The sequence below is a fragment of the Taurulus bubalis genome (genome assembly GCF_910589615.1).
Source record: "Taurulus bubalis genome assembly, chromosome: 19".
NCBI lineage: Eukaryota > Metazoa > Chordata > Actinopteri > Perciformes > Cottidae > Taurulus > Taurulus bubalis.
In genome coordinates this window covers 13,787,003-13,813,156 of record NC_136607.1, presented here as the reverse complement: position 1 = coordinate 13,813,156, position 26,154 = coordinate 13,787,003, and the positions used below count along the sequence as shown (strand labels likewise).

The following is a 26,154-nucleotide window of genomic DNA, read 5'->3' as shown; positions in this document are numbered from 1 at the left end:
TAAGCAGAGTACATTGAATGGCGAAACAGAATTTCTACAACTGCTTTGGACATGAATTTAATCGAGCTTGATAAATCAATTGTCTTCCCATTTGTGGAGTTGTTGTGTCGGTGTTTCTTCCCGGACAAGAAAAGTGTGCAGGAACAAGCCTCTCTTATCTCATTGTCTGTAATAGAAGTGCTGCATTATTTGGAATGGCTCAAACATGTGTGAATCTTGTCAATTATGCATTTCAATACCATGGGTGAAAAAGTTACCGTCATAAAGATTTCATCAAAGCAGCTAAGCAATACTGGCATTACTGGCTTGGCAGTAATGCTTTCCGAGCCAGCTGCACAAACGCACAACATTATGAAGGCTTAAGAACTCTGTCCAATTCTTTAAGAGTTCAAGGTTTCTCGATGCAGAACAGAGTGGATGTGTGCTAAGACAGAGCGCTCCACTGGGATGCTAATGCATAACCAAACAGTCACATTTGAACTTTGGTTTATTCCTCAAAGGCTATTTAAATGTTTGTTTATTCCTTTTTTTTCGGGGGGAGTTTTCACACAATAAGGTTAGGAGAACAGACTTTAACAAACAGAATAAATGTGAACTTGTCATGGATTAAATGTTGTCCCTTTTTCCTTTCTCCTTGTTGTCTGCAGAGATGTCGGGTACAGGAGAAGAGATTTCCCAGGTGCACTGGAAGCAGCAGTGGTTGGAAAACGGGACGCTGTACTTCCACGTGTCCATGAGCGAGTCTGAGATTCTAGCCCAGACGACACAACCCTCAGCCCAGGAGCCGGCTCATGGCCTGCATGAACACATGCACCTGCTGCACATCTCAGTTATGGTAAGTTACAAACAACTACGCCGAATGTGAAATGTGGTTGCAAATATACGTAGAATCGCAATGGATGAAAAATTGCATTACGAAACTCACCACTGTTGGCAATCTTTTGCTGGGAGGTGTGACCGCCCTCTATTTGTTCATCCATAGTGTCGTGTGCTATCTGAGGTTACTGGTGTTTGGGCCTTCTTCTTTCTGAAGATCATTTTTGGGAGTGGTATGACTTACAGTTTGACTCTAAAAAAGGAACGTTTTGTTGGAGCTTTATAGTAAGTGGTAAATGAACTGTACTGTACTCTTTAACACATTCAAAGCGCTTTAACACGACATGTCATCATTCACCCATTCACACCCATTCATACACTGATGGCAGGTGCAACCTTTCATACCCATTCACACACACCAGGAACCGCATGCCGGGGGATAATCAGGGATAAGTGTCTTTCCCAAGTACACATCGACATGGACTAGTGGAGCCTGGGATCAAACCGCCGATCTTGACTCTCTTCAGTCTGATGTTTAAGTGGCGGTTCACCTCCAGATATGTAAATAGGATCTTTTTAATTAACGAGGGTAACTTTTAAAGGCTGATGACTATAACACGCGTTTAAATGGAGCCTCAACATTATGCAACACTTGCAGACAGGTCGAGTCTGTTGAGCTACCTTGAGGTGATAATGCATTTTAGATGAGCGTGGACTCATCAACGAGCAGTCTGGTGAGTATCTTCAAATGTCAAACCAGTCTGGTAAAAACGGAGCTACATAAGCAGCGTTGCACCTCTTTGTGTATTAGTTCTTGCTGATGGGATGCTGTCACAGTGTGGGGGAGCATCAACATGTTGAAGTATTGCCTTACCAACTGTTAGCAGGTGGAGTAGAACGATGGTGAGAAGTGTTGTCATAATACGCATTGCTGTACTCTTGTATGGGTGCCAGTGGATTTTTCATCGCCATACTGCAGCTTTATGATTGTGGCATATAGGGATTTATTATTGCTCTAAATTTACGAGGCAAAAATTCCCTAACATACACATGCACACGCACACACACACATTGCAGCTGATAACCCACCTCACACATGTTTGGTTCTGCAGCACTCTCTCACCCGAAAGGCTCTCTCCCCTCTGGACATTATTGATAAGACCCACCTCTGCATTTCCACCACCTTGTGTGCTTTAATCGTCATCCTCTCTCTCTCTCTCTCTGTTTGCATTCTACAAATATATTTGGTAACATCATCTCATCTTCGTGGATGTTGATATTTGCGAGGTGCTTTATCTCATCTTGATGAATACTCCTGGCTGTGTTTTCACAGCACTGTCCTCCACTCCCAGTCTCTGACCTTGTCACGTTGCCGTCTGTTTTTTTTTTTGCACCTATTGTGTTGCTTCTGTATTTCTTCTCTACCCTCACGGCACCTCCCAGAGCCGGCCCTAGGCATGAGCGATAAAGGAGAAGGCTCGGGGCGACATCCATCCATGGATCCCATGCTAAATGAGGGAAGATAAAAACATATCAAAATGAATAACTTTTACAATTTTTTTTTTTTTACTAATACTTTTTTAATACTATTATTTTAAACTACTACACACATATCTTCCACCCACATAACTACATGGCCTATTACACAGGCTCTATTTCACAGGTTGCACGCAGCATCGCCCCGCCGCATCACCCTAATAGCTAATGATGAAGTCAGTTACTCCCACCTTAAATTCATCGAGGAAATTTGGAAAGATTTTTTTAGGTGGGGAATAAGATACAACATAAAGGTTGTTATTAAAGTGCGATCCGCAAAGCTTAATCTCAAAGACATGAGGCAGTTTCTGTGTTAGGTGAACCTTTTTTCAAATGGGGTGTGCCTAACACTATAATGACGATGCCATCGAATCTGACTTAAGTGAATCAAACATTACACATGAATGACTATTATTATTATTATTATTATTATTATCAGGTCAAAATTGACACTGCAACCATACATCTTTGTCTTGCCAACTTGAGTGCATACTGTAATCACTCTATTACATACAACGTTATTCTCGACACGGTCATATAAACATTTGACTTTCAATTATTTTAAATGGTGCTAATATTTATTTAATGGACCTTTTATTTAATGGACCTTTCTCACAGCAGACATTTTGACTTGTTTATTACTAGGAAATGCAAAGGTGTAATTAATACCATTAATAATGTCTCTATTCTATTGTAGTGTCACAGTAAGCTATCACAATGTGATGCAGTGTGCGTCACAGTCCACAATACCAGGATTCTGAAACTAAAGCTAAATGTAGTTCAGCCATCATTCATTTTTAACAAGTTTTTTTTGTTCTTTTTCTATTTTGTAAACAGGAAAATGTCCTCAAAGTAAAATGCTTAATATCAAATGCTGTGGTGTTCTTACTAACAGTGCAAGGCCTTTCTTTGAAAATGTGTTTATTATTTTTTTTTTTACCTTTTTTTATTTTGACAATCATTTTGATTTGCAAATAGCTGTTGCATATTTCTGTTAGCATTTAAAATAGGCTGAACACCATTGTCTGCTCCTCCAAACTCCAACATTTAAGCTACAGCTGGTCTAAAGAAGAATGTAGTTAAACTATAATTTTCTCATAGATTTTAATTACTGCCTCAGCACTTTAACAATGAGACCTTTAACATGTCTTTTACTCAGATGTAAACTCTTTTATATATTATCTGCTCTTGAGTTTACACCAAAAGGTTTCCATTCTCATTTGTTTAATGCTTTTTTTCTCCCACTTCAGTCCTGTAGACTGATTGTATGTTAGTGAGTATGCATTGTATTTAATTTGTTTTAATATATTTCCATGTATACTAATACATGGATGACTAAATATGTACACCAAAGCATCAATATAAATGTGTTTCTATTTCCAGGAACTGCTTCTTTTGTTGGCAGTCTCAGATGGACTGGTGTCTCTAAATTGACCATATGTGAGTGTGAATGTGTCATGTGTGTGTTACACCCTGTCAAGTGGGCACCCGTCCAGGGCGTAGCCTGCCTCTCACCCATTGCCCAGTGGATGCTGGGATATGCCCAAACCTCCTGATACCCAGAGCAGAATAAACTGTTAGAGAATATGTGTTGCTTTTGCTTTTGGATTCATTAATTCAATTATCCTCCCCTCTTTTTCCCTGTCTTGGTTGCATCTCACTGTCCTCTACTCAACCTTCTCTCGTGCATCTTTATAATTAGACACAGCTGAACTTGTTTCCTTCATGCTTCTCTCCCTCTCATCCTCGGCCAATATCCACGATTAAGGAACACCCCATGCGTCTTTGTGTCCATACAAGTAACAACATGGGGACTTTCTCTGCTCAACTTTGCTCCATATATAGGGTTCTTACGGTCATGGAAAACCTGAAAAAGTCATGGAATTTTAAAATGGTTATTTCCAAGCCTGGAAAAGTCCTTGAAAAAAATGAAATCCCAAAAGTTTTGGAAAAGTCATGGAAATGTGTTATATTCATATGTTCATGACGTTCATTTACGCTGAGTTTGAAATTATTAATATGCTTTTAAAAGAAATACGCTCAAAATATAAACCGGTATACATACAGGCATCTATATAAATGTTTATTCTTTTAATCAAACTATTGTCTCTCATTCATTTGTGTCATTTAAGGTATACTGTATGCTTTGGAATTCTAATTGTTAGTTTAAATACTACATTTTCTCACGTTTTCATGTTTACACCGAGATTTTATTAATTTGGTATAAAGTCCTGGAAATCCATTAGTCAAGTTGTGTATGAACCCTGAATTCCACACATAACTTTTAACAGCGCAAAACAAATACCAAACCACTTATTTTCTTGTGTAATCACATTTGAAGCTTTGTTTTCATAAAACACTAACCTTTCTTCTGTCTTGAACATTGGTTTCATGCGGTTTATGCAGATGAAAATGTCTTATGTGTTTGACTTCAAATACAACATTGACTGATATAGCAAACTTGTTCGTCATTTGTTGTGCTTCATAGTGTCGAGTCGATTGATAATTATCTGTGAGGTTGATCTGTTGGTAATATACAAATATGTATATAGGTGCTGTAAACATGGTTTTCACCAGGAAAAAAATGGAGGTGCAGTTTACAGAGTAGTCTTTATCTGTTTTTGTGGGTAGGCGTACATAATATTGTATAAAATTCAAAGAAAGTGTGAAAGAAGAGAGGAAGCACATGGAGGCAGTCGGAGCAGGACAGAAGGTCTGGTGGTTTGGCCTCACGGCCCCGAGGCGTCTTCTGGCTCTTTGAGTGAACATCACAATATCTGATGCTGTCAGTTCTGGGCCAGACTGAAGTGTGAGCACTCTATTCTTCTGGCATTGAGCTGTCAGTTTCTCACTCAATCAAACAATCGTTTTCCTAACTCTCCCTGCTTTCTGCTGTCCTTCCCCTCCGCTGCCTCGCCACCGCATGACAGCGGTAGACGGAGACAAGTATCAGTTTTAACACGGGCTGAAATTACAATGACTGACTCGCAATCATAAGCAGTTGTTTCGAGAGTGTTCTTTATTTCTTCAATGTAGGAATGAATTATTATTATTTCCAGCGTGTAAAAGCTATTCCTTAGTAGCCGGAGCAAAGTTCCTGAGTGCTGAATGTTTTCCGTGTTTTTATTGAAAGCTTCAGCGGAAGTAATTCATAGACTGGTTATGCTGACATTTGTAAAGAACATATCGGCCTTGCCAATGCTCGTAGACGTCGGTGCTGACCACAACATGTTTACAACCCAAAGGGAGGCATTTCTTTCACTGAAACACATTGTGGCCCATCGGTGTCCTTGTACCTTTTGTAAGCTTAATTCAAAGCCTTCTAAATAAATGTGCTTTCTGTTGAGCTACATCAGTGGTTCTCAAACTTTTTCTGTCAGGCCCCACTTTGGAGGAAGAAAAATGTTCGGGCCTCAACAAAATTGTAACAAAATGGTCCAACTTGTTGTGACTCCTCCATCCGTGCTTTTTCAAATGATAGAATAAAGAAAATTGAAATCCCTTTCAAGGAAACCAGATTGTTAGAACTTTGTTAGAACAATGGAAATAAAGTTAATATTTGGCAAAAAAATGACCTTTTGTGGCTGCAAATAACCTGTTTTGCACTGACTATATTTTCAAGATAAAAACAATAACGTTCAACCTGTGCAAAACAAAATGAGTGCAGATGTGTGAGCATCATGTTGTATCAGTATTAGTGGCTGCAGTGAGCTGCCTTCCTCTACCTGTTAACGGCGTAACGTAAACATTTCCACGAAAGTACAGGCATTTCTCCATGTATTTCTTAATGACATTTCATGTCTGTGTACTTGAAAATGTATCATGAAAGTTATCATGAAAATGATAACTTTACATAGTACAAAATTACTATGTAAAGTTATCATTTTCATGGAGAGTGGTCGTCCTGAAACCACAAGGTAGCCGGTTCGATCCCTGTTCTCCCCATAGTTCCATGTGGAAGTGTCCTTGAGCAAGACCCTGAAGCCCCAGTGCTTCACAGCAGCACACTGCTCCTTAATTACCAAGGATGGGTAAAATGCAGAGAATAATGTCCCCACTGTGGGATTAATAAAGGACTCTTAAAAAATAAATAAAATAAAAAAAAAATCTAATCTGCATCACCTTCACCTGTAATACCGCCGCACCCCACAGTTTGAGAACCACTGAGCTACAGTGACAATGTATTGTAATCTAATTTATATTAATTATATTAGATTGAATATGCTGCAAAACATTGTTTTCTTGAGATCACATATGCACAGAACATCTCATCTGAAAAACAGCTGTCACTATCAAGGCACTTGATGTCAGTTAAAAAAGTAGCGTATGGATAATGTATTTAACTCCCTTTAATGTACTGCATTAAAAAACAAATATGAAATAATCAGATAAATGTGTTGTTGTTGTTTTAGTTCACATAGCAGTTTAATTGTCTGATTGTGAGGTAAATTGAAAACTTGCACTTTTTGCAGTACAATTAATCTTTTTTTGCTTTATCTTGGCATTCCACCACGTTCTGCTCCCCTGCCGTGCTTGGTGGCCTTTATCTGACATAATTTGATTTGCTCTGTGCCATCAAAATGATCACACGCACTTCAGCAACTATTGCAAGGATTTTATTTGTGCAGCTGGCTTTTTGTCAAACTTGCACTTCAGTCTTTGCTTGGCTCTTTTTGATTTGTATCTTTTTGAGGGATTTTCTAGCTGGCACCGAACTTTGATTAATAATCACAGGAAGGGTAGTATTCCATATATCAGTATAAGGGAAGCGCTTCATTGGAGTTCACAGATCACTGTCACTGTCTCACTGCAGCCACACACTCGTTGATTGGTCGACTCTGGTAGTTGTGCTGCTAGCTCTTTCGTGCGCACACACACACACACACACACACACACACACACACACACACACACACACACACACACACACACACACAATTATCTGTTCACACTATCAGGGCGAAGATGATTGACATAATTTAAACCATTTCAGAAAGAACTTCCTCAGCCCTGTAGACATACAATGGCGAAAAAACATTAACATCTAACACCAGACAGTTTGCCTCCCGAAAAGAGTCACGCCACTGGTTTGATCAGACCCCTGAGATGTGCTGAAGCAGCTCTTAAACAAAGCCCCCACCCCACAGCTATGACGGATCACAGAGAAAAAGCAATTTTCTCCGCTCAATTCAACCTCAACACCAGAAGAAAAAAAATCCATGGCGCACAATGCATGATGCAATATATATATATAAGATGTTTTTTGTGACACAAAAAAGAATTATAGGTGAGATATAATTGTGTTTCTTTCTCATCAGTACTGTGAATGATATAATGCAGTGGGAATTTGAATATGGAGTTCAGAGGAAAAGGCAGTCAGTCATATTGTGTGGAGCACTGCGGAAGATCTTTCAAAGAAGTGGACATGTTTGAGTTCACTGGGAGGACAGGTAGTATTTTACCAAAATGAGATGCAATAAAGGATGACAGTTCAGAGCCTTTCATATGCCACGTTAGGGCACATAATTATCTATTCCCTTTAGATGGTTGTTCATAAGACAACACAAAGTGGAAATTAGGCACGTCTCATCGACCATCTGGACATTAAGTAAAATACGCCTATAAAATATGAATGGAAAACATTTAATTTTTTACAATGCTTTCTTAAAATGTAGCATACAACGGTGTCATTTCATATGCCTGCACTCTCACAATGTGAAGGGAGGTCTAATATTCTTATCTCTGTCCTGATAGATATGCATGAAGATCAAGCTACACGGTTGAAATGCCTTCCTTTTTTATAATTAAGCAGTCACTGGTGATATATGGCCATCAGTGTGCTGGGTCATTGGGCATTTGAGTCAGCCGTGGCTCCTGTGGAATCGGAGGCTACATCAATTAATTAATTTTCACAATGCCCCGACACAGGCACCCGTAGTGCTTCTGCGGGTGAGGACATTTCAAATTATTACATTACGGTTATGTCCAAGCCAGCTCGGTTTGAATTCCTTTCAAGCTTATTATTGTTTTCGGCAAACCTTTCTGGTTCTGATGATTTTACACGTGTCTGTTAATGTACCATGAATACAAGATCAGTGCTAGTTAAGATATCTGGTGGCTTGCAGTTTAAGCGATTGACATAAAACTTCAAGAATGATATATATTATTGATATTATAATAATAATAATGTCATTATTTAAATACAGTTATTTGCTTAGGGAGCTGATTGTTTTTCTGCTTTATTAATACAGCTCCTTTACATCCTTACAGATCAGTATGTATCACTTAAATTCTACCTGCATATTACATTAAAGGCTTAAGAGGTATATCAAAGGTTCTGGTTTGACAAAAATACATATTTCTCTTTCCTTCCTTAGACTTCCTTTTTATGTATCTGTCTAGATCTGAGATATCAGCCTAGAGATGTCTGCCTTCTCTCCAATATATTGGCTTGTGATGCTCAAAGCTAAAAGAAAAGCAATACATTTGAACAGCAATGTCTCTTTTCAGAAATCCGGACCTGTTTACTGAAGATAATCCACACACCTTGTTGTGTTGTGTAGGAACTGTGATTGAATGACAAATAGTTACTCCTTCAAATTATTGCGCGTACACATGGAGTGAGGCAGTTCTCAATTTGATCAGAGTACAAACACATTTAAGTAGATAAATATTGATGAATCCTTTTTTGTTAAGGTGTAATGATGAAAGCACAATGAGAAGTGATTAGTGGCACAAGGATTGCACATTTTATTCAATTTTCCTTCCCATGTTGATTATTTGAGTAATGTAATTTCATCTTTCATGAAGATAAGCAACTTTTTTTCCCCTTGAACCTCCTTCAATGCTGTCAACTAAGTGCTAACAAAGCAATGTGGCATTGTGCCTCAGCCATCACCTCCAACAATGCCCGAGTCCTACTCTGCCCAGTCAGTGAAAGACTTTCAGGCATTTAACCAACATGGCATCATAGCCTTGAAGACATGTACGTCGCTGTCTTTGGCTATTGTGCACCTGTGGAAAACAAAGCACTGTTTTCCAGTTCACACTACATTGAAGAGGCTGTCGATCTGCAACAACCAAACAATATCCAGGGCCTTCAGCTTTTCCCTCTAGCTCTGCTACTACCAAGGGGAGCGGCCCTGAGCTCTCTCCACTGATGAATCTCTTGCCTTCTGTACAGGGGCATCATTTATTTGTTTTGAGGGGGTTCCCCAGTGTTCTCTAAACCCTATCTGACAATTGAGGTCTTCTGAAAGTCAACCTTCTGTATATGAACTTATTCCACACAAGAAAACAGAAACATTGACAACCTTTTAAAGGGTTCTACAACAATTGATGATTATTTTTCATGTTTTGTGCAACAAATGGAATGTATTTTTCTAGTCATCACTGGCGACCACACAAGCTAAATGTATTTTCCCTGGTACTCGAGCGAGCTAATGTGTTCAATACAAGCATAAACCCTCTACTGCATGCATGCTATATTGGAGCACACATAATGTATTGCACCAACCATCCATTGGAGCTAGCATAGGAGACTTTGTAGACATGAACAGTTCGGATGATTACTGCCTTCATGGTTCGTCTGTAATGGCTACTGAGTATAACTCCAATGCTCTCCATATTCAGGTCCATGTTTGTCATTTCTGCCGATGCCACTGCTCTGACCTCCTCGCATGGTGTTCATTATAGACAATCCACAACTAGCACAGATGTTCGATAACAACGCACCTACCGAGTGGATTTTCCTCCCAGTAATACTCCTCCAGGAGTCCCGGTCACTAATGTGGCCATTTATGTTTTCTAGTACTTCTATACATTTGGAAGAGTAATCCTTGTCTGGTGGCTTACTGGCAAATTACTTCAACCTGCTATTAGATGTTCACATAAAGAACAGCAGTTAGCGTTCTTCTTTTTTTTTTTTTTTTTTTTTTTTACAAAATAGTCACATTGAGGCGACCCTGTCATCCACTGGGACTCTCTAAATGTGCCCAGTTGCAGGAGTGGGCTGTGTTGTCCCTGTTCTGGGCGTTGTTACTTCTGGTTCCTGCTGGAAGTCATTGGGGTCATTTTGAAAGACAGTTTGTTCTCACACCTGAAACTGTTTTACCTTGCATGTCCCTGAAAACATTAGCATTGTGGTAACATTAAAACTTGCCCTACAGCTAGAATAAAGACTTAACCGTCAATAGGACACACATGCCGTGTTTACTATTTCCAGGTTTCTTCTCTAGGTCCTGTATCGCTCAGCCTGGGTAATTTGTATTTAGCCTCTCCTACTGATACTCTTGCCTGAAAGATTAAAGGGTGTGTGGATTGCTTTCACATCACACAAACAAGTTAGTCTACACCTTTCCCACCTGTCCAGTAAATCAATGAAAGCCCTGCTTCACCGCATCGCTAATTGTTCTTAACCAGAGCCATTAGTGTCATAGCATACTGTTGGGGATGATACTGTGGATGCCATTAGGAAACAAGTAAGATGGTGTTTCATAATTTTCTCCTCATAAATTCATGTCTGCTGCAAAGCTCAGTCATCAGGTTCTTAAATAATCCGTGTTCATCCTCTGAATTCGTCATCATCCTAAATGACGGGACATCTTGCAAGTTTCTGAAAATCAGCCAGGAATAAATGTTTCCTCTGAAAATTCTAATTCAAAGTTGTTGTTTTTGTTGGTCAAAATGAAGATGACTCTTTTAATCAATGATCTGTAGTATGCAGTTTTAGAAAAGTTTAGGAGTTACCATCATATATAAATGACATATACCTGTGCATGTTTTTACAGTTGTCTATGCAGGTATTTCCCCTCTCTCAGAGCATGTATCTGAGCTCTTTAGTACACTTGGGGCAAGTATAAGACGTGTAATTTCCTTTAATTAGTCCATATGGAGGACAGAACCCTTGTTACAGACCTCTGTATGCACTATAATCTTCTACACCGAGTGACACCGTATGTGAATGCAGTAGGTCAAGATGTTCTTTATGTGTTCTGCCCTGGCTCCGTCTCTTACTTGTATCCGTAGGAGAGAGAACGGTACAAGCAGCTCTTCACGGAAGCTTCCTGGCATGGTTCCCGCATGTTCTCATTCATAGCGGTTGTGTTCCCAGATTTCCGCATGGTACTAAACACATGGTCAGGTGCTGTGTTGCTGCTTCAAGGACTGTGCCACTGTCACGGTGGCTCGGGTCCAGGCTTCGGTTGTGACATGAGTGTAGCACAGAAATCACATCGCTTCTGGATTCAATGTCTTTGCCTCTTGAATTAAGTCATACAAAATGAATACATTTGGAGTTCATAGAAATTGATCGCTTACACTGTTACAGTTATTATTTGGGTATACTTTGGTAATAACCCAATGCACTTCATAGCCATCTGTGTTTTAGATGCACAGTATGTCGAGGGTTAGTTTCTCTACCCAGAATGTACAAGTGCACTCATTTGTAGCTGTTAGAACATTGTCAGACCTGCACCATCTAAGGAAATGATGTAGGCATGTATGTTGAAGTTGCCCAAGGGCGTAATAGCTGCTGTACTTGTAACATCACCTGCAGGCAATAGATGTTACAGCTGCAGTATAATTCATGTCTTCTGCTTATTTAACTTACTAACTACAGTAATTTGTTTTATTTCATGGCAGTTTAAAATCACTGCTACTGTTAATTTTCTTGTCAATTGGTGGCACAGGTTGAACTGGAACTGCAGGGTCAGAACCCAGGTGGCAACTTCAGGTTCTGACGATTATAGCCAATGTGGAAGTGTCTTAAAACCTGCATTCTCTCAACTGGCCATCATGGGGCGACTGCTCTTGTTGCAAAAAACTAAGTCAGATTGTATATAAATCTGTCAGAAAATGACCCTATTTTTTCACTTGAATTATTACCTCGGTAAACATGAGTTTATGATCTTCTACAAAACATCACAATGTTCATTTAGTTAATCATGGTCCCATTTAGAGAAAAATAAACCATAAAGTGGGAGTATGCCTTCGGGCGAGCGTAGTGTGATTGACAGGTCGCTTCAACTACAAGAGCTGTATACGACGGCTACGTCACTCCTCCGTATTCCAAACATGGTAACTTTTGTTGACTTGAAAAAGCCAAGATGGCGACGGCCACATCGTCAAACTCAGGGCTTCAAACTGGTGGTCCACAACCTTAAAGGGTGACATCACGATGATTACGTCCACTCCTTATATACAGTCTATGTTCAAAACTCAAGATTTGCCACTGCCACTGTGGTTCTGCTGTTACTATAGAGGGCTATGCCGTCACTATGTTAAGAGCTATGCGGAGGCAATAGACAGAGGCTGGGAATTTCCAATTTAGCACCTTTTTTAACAAATATCTCTTCAGAGAACATTCACAGACATTAACGTGTCCAGACCTACTGATATACACCACGTACACATCGGGCTGTCCCTTTTTCATATACGCAGCACGTGCATGCTTGAAAAGACAAACCATTGTAATAGAGCACTTGTTCGGCTGGCCAAGAGTCATGACCAAAGCAAATTAGTTCTCTTCAGACTTCCACCGGCTGTGCAAGTGAAAAAGGAAGAATGCTATTAATAGAGACAAAACTCAGGTAGAAGTGCCTGCTTCCTCCAATCTTTTATTTTGTTTTTCCCCTGCTCTCTTCTGCGCATTCATCCACTGTCTCTCTGTCTGTTCTGTTGCCTGGGTAACAGTTACCGATGGAGACCAGGAGTTCGGGGAACCTAAGAAAAATGTGGTCCTGGAGATTATTGAATAACTGTGTTCATGCATGTACTTTTGACTGCTTGCATGCATGTGGAGAGCATAATTGGTTACATCCTGTAAGTGTGGAGAAAGGATATAGATGCATACAATTTGCTAGGTAACGGGTACGCTGGCAAGTACTAACGCCGCTCTGTCTGGCACCATTTTTGTTTGTTTTTTGTTTATTTTGTTTGTTTTTTGTACCGTATTATTTATTTATCAGTGTAGTTAAGTTCATTCAACGTACTCTACTTTCTACTGCAACGTTTCGTCCTGGATTTGTTTGCTTACCTGCTTGCACCTGCTCTAGTCTGCTACCGTCTACTTCCTGGACAACTAACTGGCTAACTGACGGTCTCTCGCTAGCTGGTGGTTGCCGACAAGCCAGCCGGCTCCCTGCTGATACCATGTCCATGCTACTGCTCTCAGGCGCGTTGCCTGGATGGCCTCTCGACTGTCCTGCTCCGATCACCTGCCTGCTGTGGATTGTCTTGACGTGCCTGTCGCTTCACCTGCGCTTCATGGCTACCATCTACTCCCTGGACAACTAGCTGGCTGGCCGGTGGTCTCTCGCTGGCCGACGGCTGTCGACGAGCCAACCGGCTCCCTCCTGGACACTCCTGTCCGTGCTCCTTGCTGCTGCTCTGGGCTGGCATGGTTCTGCAGTTCTCCACCTCGCGGCTCCTCCAGCTCAACAGCTTCTTTGCTCCTCTGTTCGTCTCGGCCATCGGGGCACTGGGACTTCTCCGTCGGCCCCGTTGCAGCCACAGAGCACTCTGGAGACCATCAGGACTGGGCGCCGGACCTGGCGTGACAGGGCCTTCAGCTGTTGCACCCCCCCTCCTCTGGTGCGCCCTCCCCGTTCACATCCGTCGGGCTCCCACCATGTCTTCAATCGGGCGGGCCCTCAAGGCCCACCTCTCCAAACTCGCCTTCACCTGCTAGCCCCTGTTCCTTACCCTCCACTACAGGACTCAATCTGCACAGCTTCTCCAGTTTTCTTTTGTGCCGGGGATGTTCTGTTTGTTTGCTCTATTGTCTTTCTTTTTTTGTTTTTTTTTGTTCTGTTTGTCTCTGTCCCATGTAAAGCGTCTTTGAGCATTTTGAAAAGCGCTATATAAAATAAATGTATTATTATTATTATTATTATTATTATTACAATAATGTAATACAATAACTATGCTACCTAAGATTTGTACATACCCACTTAATTGCATATTGTACATGGAATGACTTACATTATTAATTTGTAACCACTGTGTTGGTGGGTGAATTGAAATGAAAGCCTGCTACAATAAATATATTGTTCAGGGGAAATAAAAAAGTAAACGATTTCTTGGTAAAACTGTAGATTTGAACACCAATAAACAGAACAATCAGTGATATGGTCTCTGTAGAAATATCTAGTTGCAACCCCTCGGAACTTTAAAAACATCTGTAAACTGCAAACTCCAATCCTCTAACTAACAGAAAACACCATCTCTCATTTACAAACAATAACAATAAGCCTGACCCAGATCTGAAATTGACCTTTCTGCATTTCTCAAAATGTAAAGCGTAATACAATGAAGCAGTTACTATATTGTGATAGCCAATTCAAACCATTCAGGATTGTTAATCATAATTAAAGCACATACATGTGTCTGTTGTAGAGTGGGAACAAGTACCAACTAGTTTGCAATTTGCATTACTGTATTCAGCATCATACGATTTCTAATTTTATATATATATATATATATATATATATATATATATATATATATATATATATATATAAGTATATATATATATAAGTATATATATATATATAAGTATATATATATATATATAAGTATGTGTATATATATATATATATATATATATATATATATATATATATATATATATATATATATAAGTATATATATATAAGTATATATATATATATAAGTATATTTACATGGTATTTGTGGTGTGTGCTTTCCCCCGAGCCATTTCATGGCTCTCTCTTGTGCAATAGAGTCGAAACTAGTGTTATTCACTCGGACATTAAGTTTCAATTGCTAGCAAATGAGGATGTTCAGTTGAAATAGTTCTTTATATGTTGATCACTTCACAGATATTTACTACTGGGAATTAGACCATCTTCACTGCATATCTAATTAATCTCTATGAACCCTATAGATAGCACCATCAAGCTCTGCAATACTAACTGCCGTAAGCTGGCCGACCAATGGCTTTTTTCCCCCTTCATCTGCTTTTTTTGTCTCACTATTGATTTAACCCAATTCTGACTGTTCTTTTTATGGTCCCTGTAAGCACAGTGACTAAAGTATTGGGAACATTTTCCATTAATGTATATTTGAACTGCTTAAATTCCCTCCCCTTAGGACTAACAATAGCAGATGTGTTTTTAGCAGCCATCGATGACTCTAGTACCAATTGCGAACATCTGTGCTGTTTGAATTGGGCTCGGAAGAGTTATGCAGACCTGGTATTAGCATTTATTTTCAAAGCAATAAAAATCTATTACCTGTTGTCACGGCAGCGAAACTGACATGTTCCCCTCAGAAGTCTATGTTTTACCCCCGGGCCTAAGTCAAAGTGAGTGTCGGAACACTCTACAGAATAACGTGAAATAAGTGGGGTGGAGCTATGATGCGAATGGCCAGGCATTTTAGTTTTTGATTGAATCTGGCACAAATGGACAAAGACTATGCTCCCCTTTCAGCTGCTGGCGCTCGCTGACAGGTCTACTCTCACAAGCTGTTGTGGTAACACTTGGCCGACAGCTGCAGATACAAATAAAGGCCTCACTTCAAGCTAGACGACAGGGAATATAACAAGGGCTGAAGCCCAAGCTGCCTCTGATGGTGGTTACCACCAGCACCAACACACACTAAACCCTTACAAACCCCTATAATCACACACAGCGCCATTGCACTCAAAAGCTTTGAAGGCAAGGATATTTCTTTCTCTAGCAGAAAGCAAATTCATTCATCTTAATTTCAGTTTTAGCCGTATGTTTTTTTTTCATCCTTTCTTTATTCTGTTAAATATCACAAAATTGCTTCTGACGGCATCGCAAAAAGAACAATCTGAGTAATCCTTGCAAGCCTTGAAACCCATTTTAAAAAAGTATGCACCCCTCCCCAAGCTAAATAGAAAAACAAAATTACTTTGTGTGTGTGTGTGTGTGTGTCCACCTTTATTCCCCCACATGCTGCTCTTTACAAGTATGCACCATTGTCCACACTCTGATGCCTGTATCTTAACAAAAGCAAAAATCCATTCGGTGCTCCTTTCATTCTTCAGCCCTTCCTTTTTCTCAATCAAAGTCACCCCAAGGGTCTCATTGTCCATGCCCTCTTATTGCCTTGTTATCAACAGCTGTACTGAGGCTGTATTGGCCCCTCGTGACACCACTGCAAATATTGGCATTACCTTTCTAATCACATGTCTTTCTCTGAAATGTCAGCGAGGCGGGCGTGTGTGCTTACAGTTGGCTTCCACTGCCTCAGTGTGAAGATGTAGTTTATCTCTTATAAAAGCCAAAGGAAGAGCCATAATGTAGTGCTGGTGGGTGGTGCTGTTAGCATTGCAGTCTCCTCTTTTCCAGCAGTACTAATTTGCCACAGTAATGAGCAAGCAGTCGTGCATGGTCATCAGGCAATTATATCTGGTTACCATGCAAACAGTGAGCATCATGGGATGTCATTATACTGAGAAATATACCCGAGCTCTATTACAATAGGGGGAAAAAACAGAGGCGAGCCATTATCTAATGCAGAACCATTTTTTCTATATGTACGTGGTTTTAAAATGCTAAATGTTCTTCCTTGAAGGACTCCCTCATGGGTTGCAGCTAATGTATTGAGTCATCTATTTTTAATGTTCTCCATACACACACGTTATCTATTTTTATTTAAATTTTGTAGATTTAATGGCAGGGTATATATATATATATATATATATATATATATATATATATATATATATATATATATAATTTAGTTTAGCTGAATACTGAAACCAAAGATAACAGTTTTCATTCAAAGGACGACCAAAACAAATATGTCTGATTATACTTTGAAATGCCCATTGGGTGGTATAATGGGAAATGTTTAACTGAATGTCCCCTGTAGATTCTAGTAAATACTGATGTTCTCTATCAGCGATGCTCCCCAAACTTAGATAAGAGATAATGCAGAGGTCCAGTTTTCCTCCATTACTGAACCAAAACACTTTGCTATCATGCTCCTAAAACTTACTGTGTCTTTTATTTCACAGGCTGTCACAGTAACATTTCAATTAAGTCGACACTACTCAATTCTGGAAGATCATTTTTTTTACAACAAATACAACACTGACAACCAGCTAGCAAAACAAGATGTGTTGGTTACATGCTATGACATATATAGACAATAGCAAGCAATTTGCAAATAAGTATCAACGCTTCTGAAGTTTTCAATCACACTGTGGTGGGTATACATTGTACAAAATAGTGCCTTTTTGGATGTTTGGCACTGCTAAATGAATGGCATGGCCTGTAAAGACAGGCTTTTAAATTACTTCCTTTAAACATAAAAAAGCACTGCATATATATGAAGAACTACCCTTGCAGAAGAAGTGAGATGCCATTCATCTCTGTAATCTACAGATTCAGACGTCATCCTTCTGTACAGGGCTGGGCTGACTTATTGTTAGTCTGGCTGAGAGAGGAAAGTGGTGGGTGTAGGGCATGCATGGGCTAAAGCTACAACACTCCTGGGAGAGAGGTATTGGGTGGGCAGCTGCACTATATCAGCAAATCAGCCCTAATTCTCTGTTATAATTCACACGGTCAGGGCTCAAGACAGCATTATCTGGCCTCAAATCTTTTCCCTGTGTGGGATGAAGCATCATGGCATGTAAAAGGGGAGGATAGAGAAGTGGAGTAATGAAGGAATGGGACTCGGATGACGGAAACATGTATTAGTTCCCATGGCGAGGGTAACATAATGGAATGGTCGACCTAGTGCTTTCCAGTTAAGCTGTGGGAGATTTTCATTCAGTTTTCAATCACAGCGTAATCAGATTTTATGATTAGGTACGGGCTTTTCGTCAGTGTAATTTCTCTAGTGATTTACATAGCCAGGGCTGCAGACTATTTCAAATGATTTTCCGTCATTTCAAAATAGATTATTTCACTGGCATCAAAAAACTTTACGTTTCCAATCGAGATTTAACACCCATTTATGCATCGGCCTTTTGAAGACTGCTGGCTTTCTACATTACATTTGTCAACAACCGAACAAACGCTGTAATTACCGAGTGCACATAGAGCTGATGCATCGAAACTGCCACTAAGACTCTCAAAGTAAATGCTGCTGGTGCTGATAGGTGGAACCGCGAAACATCGGAGAGGTCACAGTCTGCTTCGGGGGCCATTGTTTGATTACATCGTGGTTTCCAGAAGTCGGTCCCTATAGCAACTCCTTCCCGATGACATCATGCAGGTTGGGAAAGATGGCAAGCTGTGATTGGTCAGAGACCATCGTGTATTCGTCAATTCTCTCTGCCAAGGCACAAGGACACATCGTGACTATATTTGCTTAATCCAACACAGCGACACAATGATTGTGTAGTCTGAACCTGGCATAACGCTAATAGCCGTTTAGCTGCTAAACGCTAATAGCCGTTTAGCTGCTAATACCATTCTGTAAGTTATTTCTCTGTGCGTCCAGGTAATGGACAGCCATGGCTTCTCCAAGGTGAATTAGCCGAGAGGAAACATTAACCAGGGAGCCAAGTCCTGTCATTCACGCTGCGACTTCTAGTTGGACGGAGAAAATGGAGAGCAGATGCTAAGGCACATGCCACTTTAACTTCCTGCTGGGAGAGAGAGGGATGGAAGAAACCGATACAACACTGAGAGGGGGGGCAGTGTAACAAAGAGTGGGTGGCTGACAAATATAAGATGGTGACAGAAAAAGAGTTGCAGAGAGTGGTAGATGATGTTGTTGTTGACACACAGTGGCATGAACACAGAAAGAGGGTGTGTTTGTTTGTATATGTGAGCAGTCCATGTGTAGGACTGCGTGTACACCTGTGTGCATTTCGCTGTTTCTTCTAGGAATGTCATCTGTGGCTTTTTGTGGTAACGCACACACTGTTTTTTTTTTTTCTTCTTCTATTTTGACTTTCTGAATTCAGCATGTGACTATGTCACAGTAGGATTTACTCTGAACAATACCCTAAAGATTGCTACAGTCCAATCTTCCCCTGGAACAGGAAAAAGATGGATGCTAGGGTTTAGTGAGCCGCAGCCTCCACTGTGCACAGATGGTGGCTTAACCAGAGAGCATGTGTTGGATGTGTTTGCTCTGAGTCTTGTTGTTTCGATGCACAAAGACGCTTAATAGGATCACAAGAGAGACCGTTGTGCCAAAGTACATATACAAGTCAATATAATTGATCATCAAACTTCCTGGCTGTTGAAGAGTTTGATGTGTTTTGAGGGTTTGATTAAGTAACGCTTCCATCAATTAACTGGCTACAATTTGTGTGTTTACATCTTTAGAACCACTTCTACTCAGGCCACGTATTGTTGACTCTTTCTGAAACGTGTACTGCAAAGGAAGAGGAAAAAGAGACAATAGAAAGGTTGCATCGTGTTCCAACAATATTTAGGTACTGTGGTCAAGAATATAAACACTATTGCTTCACACAATTATATTTAGGTACATTTTTTTTTACACACACAATGTTTTTAATGCTGCTTTTCCATCTTTTTATTCCACGTTTTACCATATGTGTTTTTTTTAAATGCCTGATTCTGGTCTTATATAATTTTTTATATTATATATTTTAGATAACTTTTGGTAATAACCGTGATTACAATACACAGTTTTGTGTGCATTCAAAATATACATTTGAGTTTTTTTCCTATGTGGGTAATTAACTGAATGCAAACTATTTCATCTTATTGGTGAATAACCAGATGCATGACTATGCAGTTATCAGATCGTTTTTAATACAAAATGATGATATTTACAATTAATGTCGCTTACTTTGACTCAATGCTGCTCACTAATGTTTGTAATATACAATGTGGCAAAGCGTCTGCCTCGACATATGCTATTTTCTCTGAATGTGCCAAAGAGAGGTGACACATCTGAGAGATCCATGGTGACTGTGCTATTTATGTCCTCAATTGAAGAAATGCCATCAGAATTAGAGTCACATTGCAGAGATTAGACAAAACAACAGAAATTATGCAGAAAGAATGCCAGAGAAAAACAACTTTGTTTTTTGATGTTGCTACATCTTTGCCAGATGTTGCAAAAGTAAATGTTGACCATATGACATGCAAGATAACCTGCTTTGCTCGGAAATAAGTAACTTAAAAGAGAATATCATATTGTTCTCCTCTTTCAAAGGAATAGTTTGACATTTTTTAAACGGGTTTGTCTGAGGTACGTATCCATAGTCAGTCGGCACACACTCAGTTTGGAGAAGCAGGCAGAAGTTCCTGCTAGGCAGCAAAGCAATTATTTTGGTGGCTAAAATATGTTTCCCTGCAGAGGTGCTCATGGGTTGATACTCCTGCCTTCGTTTCCAAAATCATCAGCGTCATCTTCTGTAGCTAATTCACTGACTATGAATAAGCACCTCAGACAACCCCATTTCTATTCTAAACTATTCCTTTCACCAAAAACTAAACAAAAACAAACAACTAAATCAACTACTGATCAGGAAACTGTATTGACCGTTCTGAGTTAGTAAACACCTCGGGCTCCACTTGCATGGCTTATTCTAAAGACTCCCAAAGATGTTGAGAGGGACTGTGCAATAAATCAGTGAATATCTTTGACTCACATTAACTGCAGCTCAACGATCCAGTCCAATGAGGTTTTGCTGTGGGTTTATTAACCTCCTGAATAAACTAGTAAGACTGACTGACCTGGTATTCATGTTCAAGGGCTCTTATATAGCGTCACAGTTTAGCAAGTGAAGTTCTGTATATGTTCGCTATGACCCCGAGAACTAAAAGCTGGACTGTAACTCAGTGGTTGGCTTTACTGTCCCTATAGGGACGTTAAGGCAGTCAGTCATTTGCCTTGCATGTTAGTGAGTTGACCTTATGATAACTTTCATTATTTGACAGACAAGGAAATGAAAAACGTATTTTCCAAGTTCTGATCCTGCGTCTCTGTGTTAATTGTTCTTTTATCTCTTGTTATTAGCTGATTATGTAACATTGTATACGTATTCTTACAACAATATCCTCTTCTTTTCTCTTCCTCTAAAACAAAAAAACTAGTCATGATGACTCATCTTGACCTCTAAAGCATTCATTTATCTAATCAAATGTGATTTTGGGTGACCCCGTCCATCATCAGCTGGTAGAGCATTATCCTAATATGAGTCATATGTTTGAATCTTAACTACCAACAATGTTCCTAACCCTCTTACTTATCTTACTTTAGTATTATATTACTTATTAAATGTACCCTCATTTAAACATATAAACTGTGTTTCTAAAACAGCCTGGAAAAAGAAAATCCTGTTCATGGACTTCACATAGCGGTGGATATTTTAGTAAAATGTGTATTTAATGGAGAGAAAACCAAATTACTATACTGTATTGTGGTCATATTTTCTACTGCATGGTATGGATTTATTTTTCTCACCCAGCCAAAGAACAGCATCAGGAGATTGTGTTCTTTCCCATGAAGCTCTGCATAAAAAAAAAAAAAGTTAACAAGCCATAGTGGCAGCATGATTTAAAGAATATATATATATATATATATATATATATATATATATATATATATATATATATATATATATATATATATATATATATTATCTATCTATCTATCTATGTTTTTTTTTTTTTCATAACTCAGTCTTTCATAGCTTTGTCCACTACTTGCAGGTTACTTCGGAGGGTTGTGCACTCAACCCATATCATTTTGACTTTCACAATTTCTTATATACACCAAAAAAGCACACACCTGCCTTTGTCCTTCTTTGTCCTTGGTTTGAAGATGACTGTCATGGCTGAACCAAGGTAATAGCTTAATCTGAGGAATTTGCAGCCATTATGTCTGTAAAAATAATGTGAGGGGAAGTGTTGAATAGTTCAGTGCAGGTGCCAAATTCTATATTTAATCTATAAAAGTCTGAGGATAAAAAAAAAAGGTGAGACGGGATGAAACCATTGCAAATGGGCCTGGCAGGGGAGAAAAGAGGCAACATGATCCCCAGTGGAGAGGAAAGAGGTAGAATGGTTGGATAGGAAGTGAAATGTAAAAAGCGGGCACAGCAAGAAAATGAAATTTTCAAGAGAAGGCTAACGGCGAAGGGCACAGATAGGAGAACAGAAAGCAGAAGGAAAGAATAACACGCAAATATGGGAAATGGAAGCATTATGTGGGGAAAAAAGAATGCACGCAAAGGAAAATAATCACCGTCTGAAATAAACCTATAACACAAAAAAGAGTTGAATTATGGGCTTTCCAGCCAATCTCCTCCCCGTGAAGTCACTTAGGACTGAAGCAGCAGGGATTTGTAGGGTCTGAAGATGAACAGAAAACCCATTTTCCCTCATGGCTACATCTGCCAGTGTGAATTTATATGGCTGTTGTACTGAAGAGCGGAAGAAAGATGTGATCAAACATGAAGGGAAATGGAGACAGACAGACACGCTGTAATCGAGAAGGAGAAAGAACAAAAAGCGAGAACGGTGGGAAGTGCAGAGGAAAACAATGTGAGATGATACAGGAAAGAGAATTTGAGAGAATCTTAAGGGCACAGAAGTGACAGAGTCAAATTAACAGAGATGAAAAAAGCAAAAGCTGACGTGTGGTGTGTGTATATATAGTATTTTAGGAGGAGAGCTTGAACTTTGTAAAGGTTTTAGGTAGTCTGTATTATAATGGTGCTTGCGTAATAAGTCTGCCGTATTTATATTTAAATGTACGGAGGGTAATTAAGGTTTAAATGACAATATGTCCTACCAGTGCATGGTGTAATTGTGAAAGGTGCCATTCCTCAAAGTTTCCATGACAAATGGACAACTCCTTCTCTACATTCCTTTGACAATCAACTGACGTGTTGCAGCAGCGTTGAGATTAATAAATGCATCACGAAACTACAGAAAATGGACAAAAGCTCAATTTGCAGCAGCGATTTTAACATTTTATTATTGTCATTGCAGTTTCCTTGAATGGCGCTGCACAGCCTCACAATGTCACTCCATTATCACTCTGCTGCTAAAATGAAACATAGGCCTTCATGAGTTTTGTTGCCATTCTTCAGGGTGAATTAATGTAGAAGTTCGCACGAAGGGGAGTTTGCGGGACTGCATTTCTGCAAAGCTGCCATCCTATTGGAGATTAATGAACACGTTTGTCCGTGGTGCTAGTCCTCGCTGGGCTGCCTCCCCTCTCAGCCTGGTTTGATTTATGGACACCCAGCAGTGCATGAGTTATATTTTCAAAGAGGTTTGTTTTTCCCCATGAAGATGGAATTTTAAATGTTGTGATGAATGATCTCTTGTGGGTTTTATTTACGATTCTCGTCTTCTTAGTCTCGATTTAGTTTCTGTGCGTGGGTCTGCGTTTGCACATGTGCTCCCTGCGTTCTCGCTCCTCTGGCGGAAGTTTATGCAGATGAGCATCTGTGTGTGCATGTGTGAATATCACCACACCTTTCAAATATATGCTTGCAAAAGTGCTGAACCTGCATTTTCTCACTGACATCCTGCATATATATATATATATATATATATATATATATATATATATATATATATATATATATATATATATATATATATATATATATATATATATATATATATATATATATATATATATCGCCTTTAGGTTGCTATGCCTTGCTGAGTCGAATACTACGTCTCGCGTGTGGGATGTCATTGCAGGGAAAAAAAAATCTAAGAATAAGTCACGCCCTCCATTTTTTCCCACCTTTCTGTCGCTACATATGGATATACTTTATCATCCAGCCGAGGCATGCATGTTAGGGCGTTTCTGTGATTGTGAGATATTGATTGAACCGTGGAGAAATGTGATGCTCCTTCGTGAATTTCCAGGGCCACAGAAAGAGGAGGAAAGGACCATTGGAAGAAAGAGAGGGCAACACAGGCTAATATCCCTGGTGCATTGGTGTGTGTGTGACATAAAGATCCAGTCCTGTACATGTGACTACATATGTATGTGAATGGCTGCAGTGTATCTGCAAAAGTGCACAATGAATTAGTGGTGATTTTGAGCATTACATAAATGGAATGTGCTGTACAGAAATTGCATTGTTTGTATGTGTTTATTTGAATTAGTTCACGTGTGTATCCTTCCTTCCTTCCTTCCTTCCTTCCTTCCTTCCTTCTAATGATTTGCTAATGTCACCATTGCTACATGGGATGCCCTGTGTTTCATTATTTTTGTTCCTCTCCCGAAATGAGACCACAACTTACGATCCTTCCTTGGTCTTATGATGGGGCTCGACAAAATACCATAAACATGGACTAAGAAATTGCATTTGAAGCAACTAAATCATCATACATCATATTGCTAAAAATCGGTTATTTTTTCAGCAAAAAAACTAGTATTTAGACAAGGGTGTGTGTGTGTGTGTGTGTGTGTGTGTGTGTGTGTGTGTGTGTGTGTGTGTGTGTGTGTGTGTGTGTGGCGGTAGCAACAGCAAAGATACTGTGTGAGGTGAAAAGGGCAGGTGCATCCTGGTGTTCTGAAAAGAATTATTGTTATTATTATTATGTCATGAAAACCTGCATGCCCATAAATTGTATTGGGATTGCACAGTTTTAGACTTTGCAAAGCTCTGCTCTATGAAGTCTACAAGGTTGGCATCCTTTTCGAGACTTTTCCCTATTTATACACCAAATAATTGGCTGTATGATGACCCGTGCACTTGTCTGTAGCTGAGGCACAAATTAGTTGGTCTCTTTAGGACCTTGTTAGCAACTTCATGTTGTTTTGAGAGCTCACTCATTGAAGTGGTGATTGCCAGACCTCATTCAATAAGTGGTAAATGGTGCTAATCGCTATTCAACTCATTGTAAGTGACAGCGGAGCAGCCGTTTCCATTATAGGTGTAATAAATGTTCCTTTTGTCGTGCAGTACATAGAATATCAGCATTACCAATTAAGTGTGAACACCAGCGTTGTCGTGCTTGTGCGCTTCCCTCACATTCCCTTTTCTTTCTTTTCTCTTTTCTTTCATTCAGGGAGGCCTCATTGCCCTCCTCCTCCTAATTCTCCTCTTCACCCTCGTCCTGTACACCCGTCACCGATGGTGCAAGCGCCGGCGCATCCCCCAGAAGAGCGCCAGCACCGAGGCCACCCACGAGATCCACTACATTCCCTCTGTTCTGCTTGGACCCCAGGGCCGGGACAGCTACCGGGGCTCCCGGGGAACGCACCAGCACGGGACCTCGGTCATTGGCATGCCCATTCGGGAAACCCCCATTCTCGATGATTACGACTGCGACGAGGATGACACGGGTGGACACTCGCTTAACTCCACGCCCAACCAGCTCCACACCAAGCTGAGTGATGGGAAGGTCCATGAGGACTACGGAGTTAACATCGGCATCATGTGCAAGGAAAACGATATTAAGCACAATTTTGAAAAACGAGGTAGGTTAAATACCTTTCCCTTGAAAAACTATTTAGTATGATGGAAACAATATCTGTGTGCATAAAGGAGATGGATGATGTGATTGCTTTGAGATTAACAGCACGATGATGGCTTTGTCTCTATCATTCAACTAAGAGCAGCATACATTAATATCATTTGAGTTGTCCCAGACGGTCTGTTGTGCTCAGTGATGGCTCTGAGAGCATGATTTGTACATCCGTGGAGGCGCTCCGTGCCAGCTCCCCAGATGGCCAAGCCCGGACAGTTCACTTTGGCTCTAGCCAGCCCGACCATGTTCTCGATAGGACAGCATGTACTGCTTAAATTTAGTCTAAATGTAGCAGGTTTGTATGACTCATGCCATTACATCATGCTGGTAATGATACCAACTCTGTATTCCATGAGTATGA

General features: G+C 39.9%; 1 protein-coding gene across 1 annotated transcript in view; it reads left to right on the top strand.

Annotated features, from left to right (window-relative positions):
- astn2 (astrotactin 2) overlaps positions 1-26,154 on the top strand; it is a gene marked incomplete at both ends in the record, with an annotated part of 231,808 nt that overhangs the window by 39,727 nt on the left and 165,927 nt on the right. The window contains 2 exons of the mRNA XM_079235676.1: positions 648-835; positions 25,332-25,743. Of these exons, the coding sequence (XP_079091802.1) occupies positions 648-835; positions 25,332-25,743 (600 nt within the window). The remainder of the gene's footprint in view (positions 1-647; positions 836-25,331; positions 25,744-26,154) is intronic.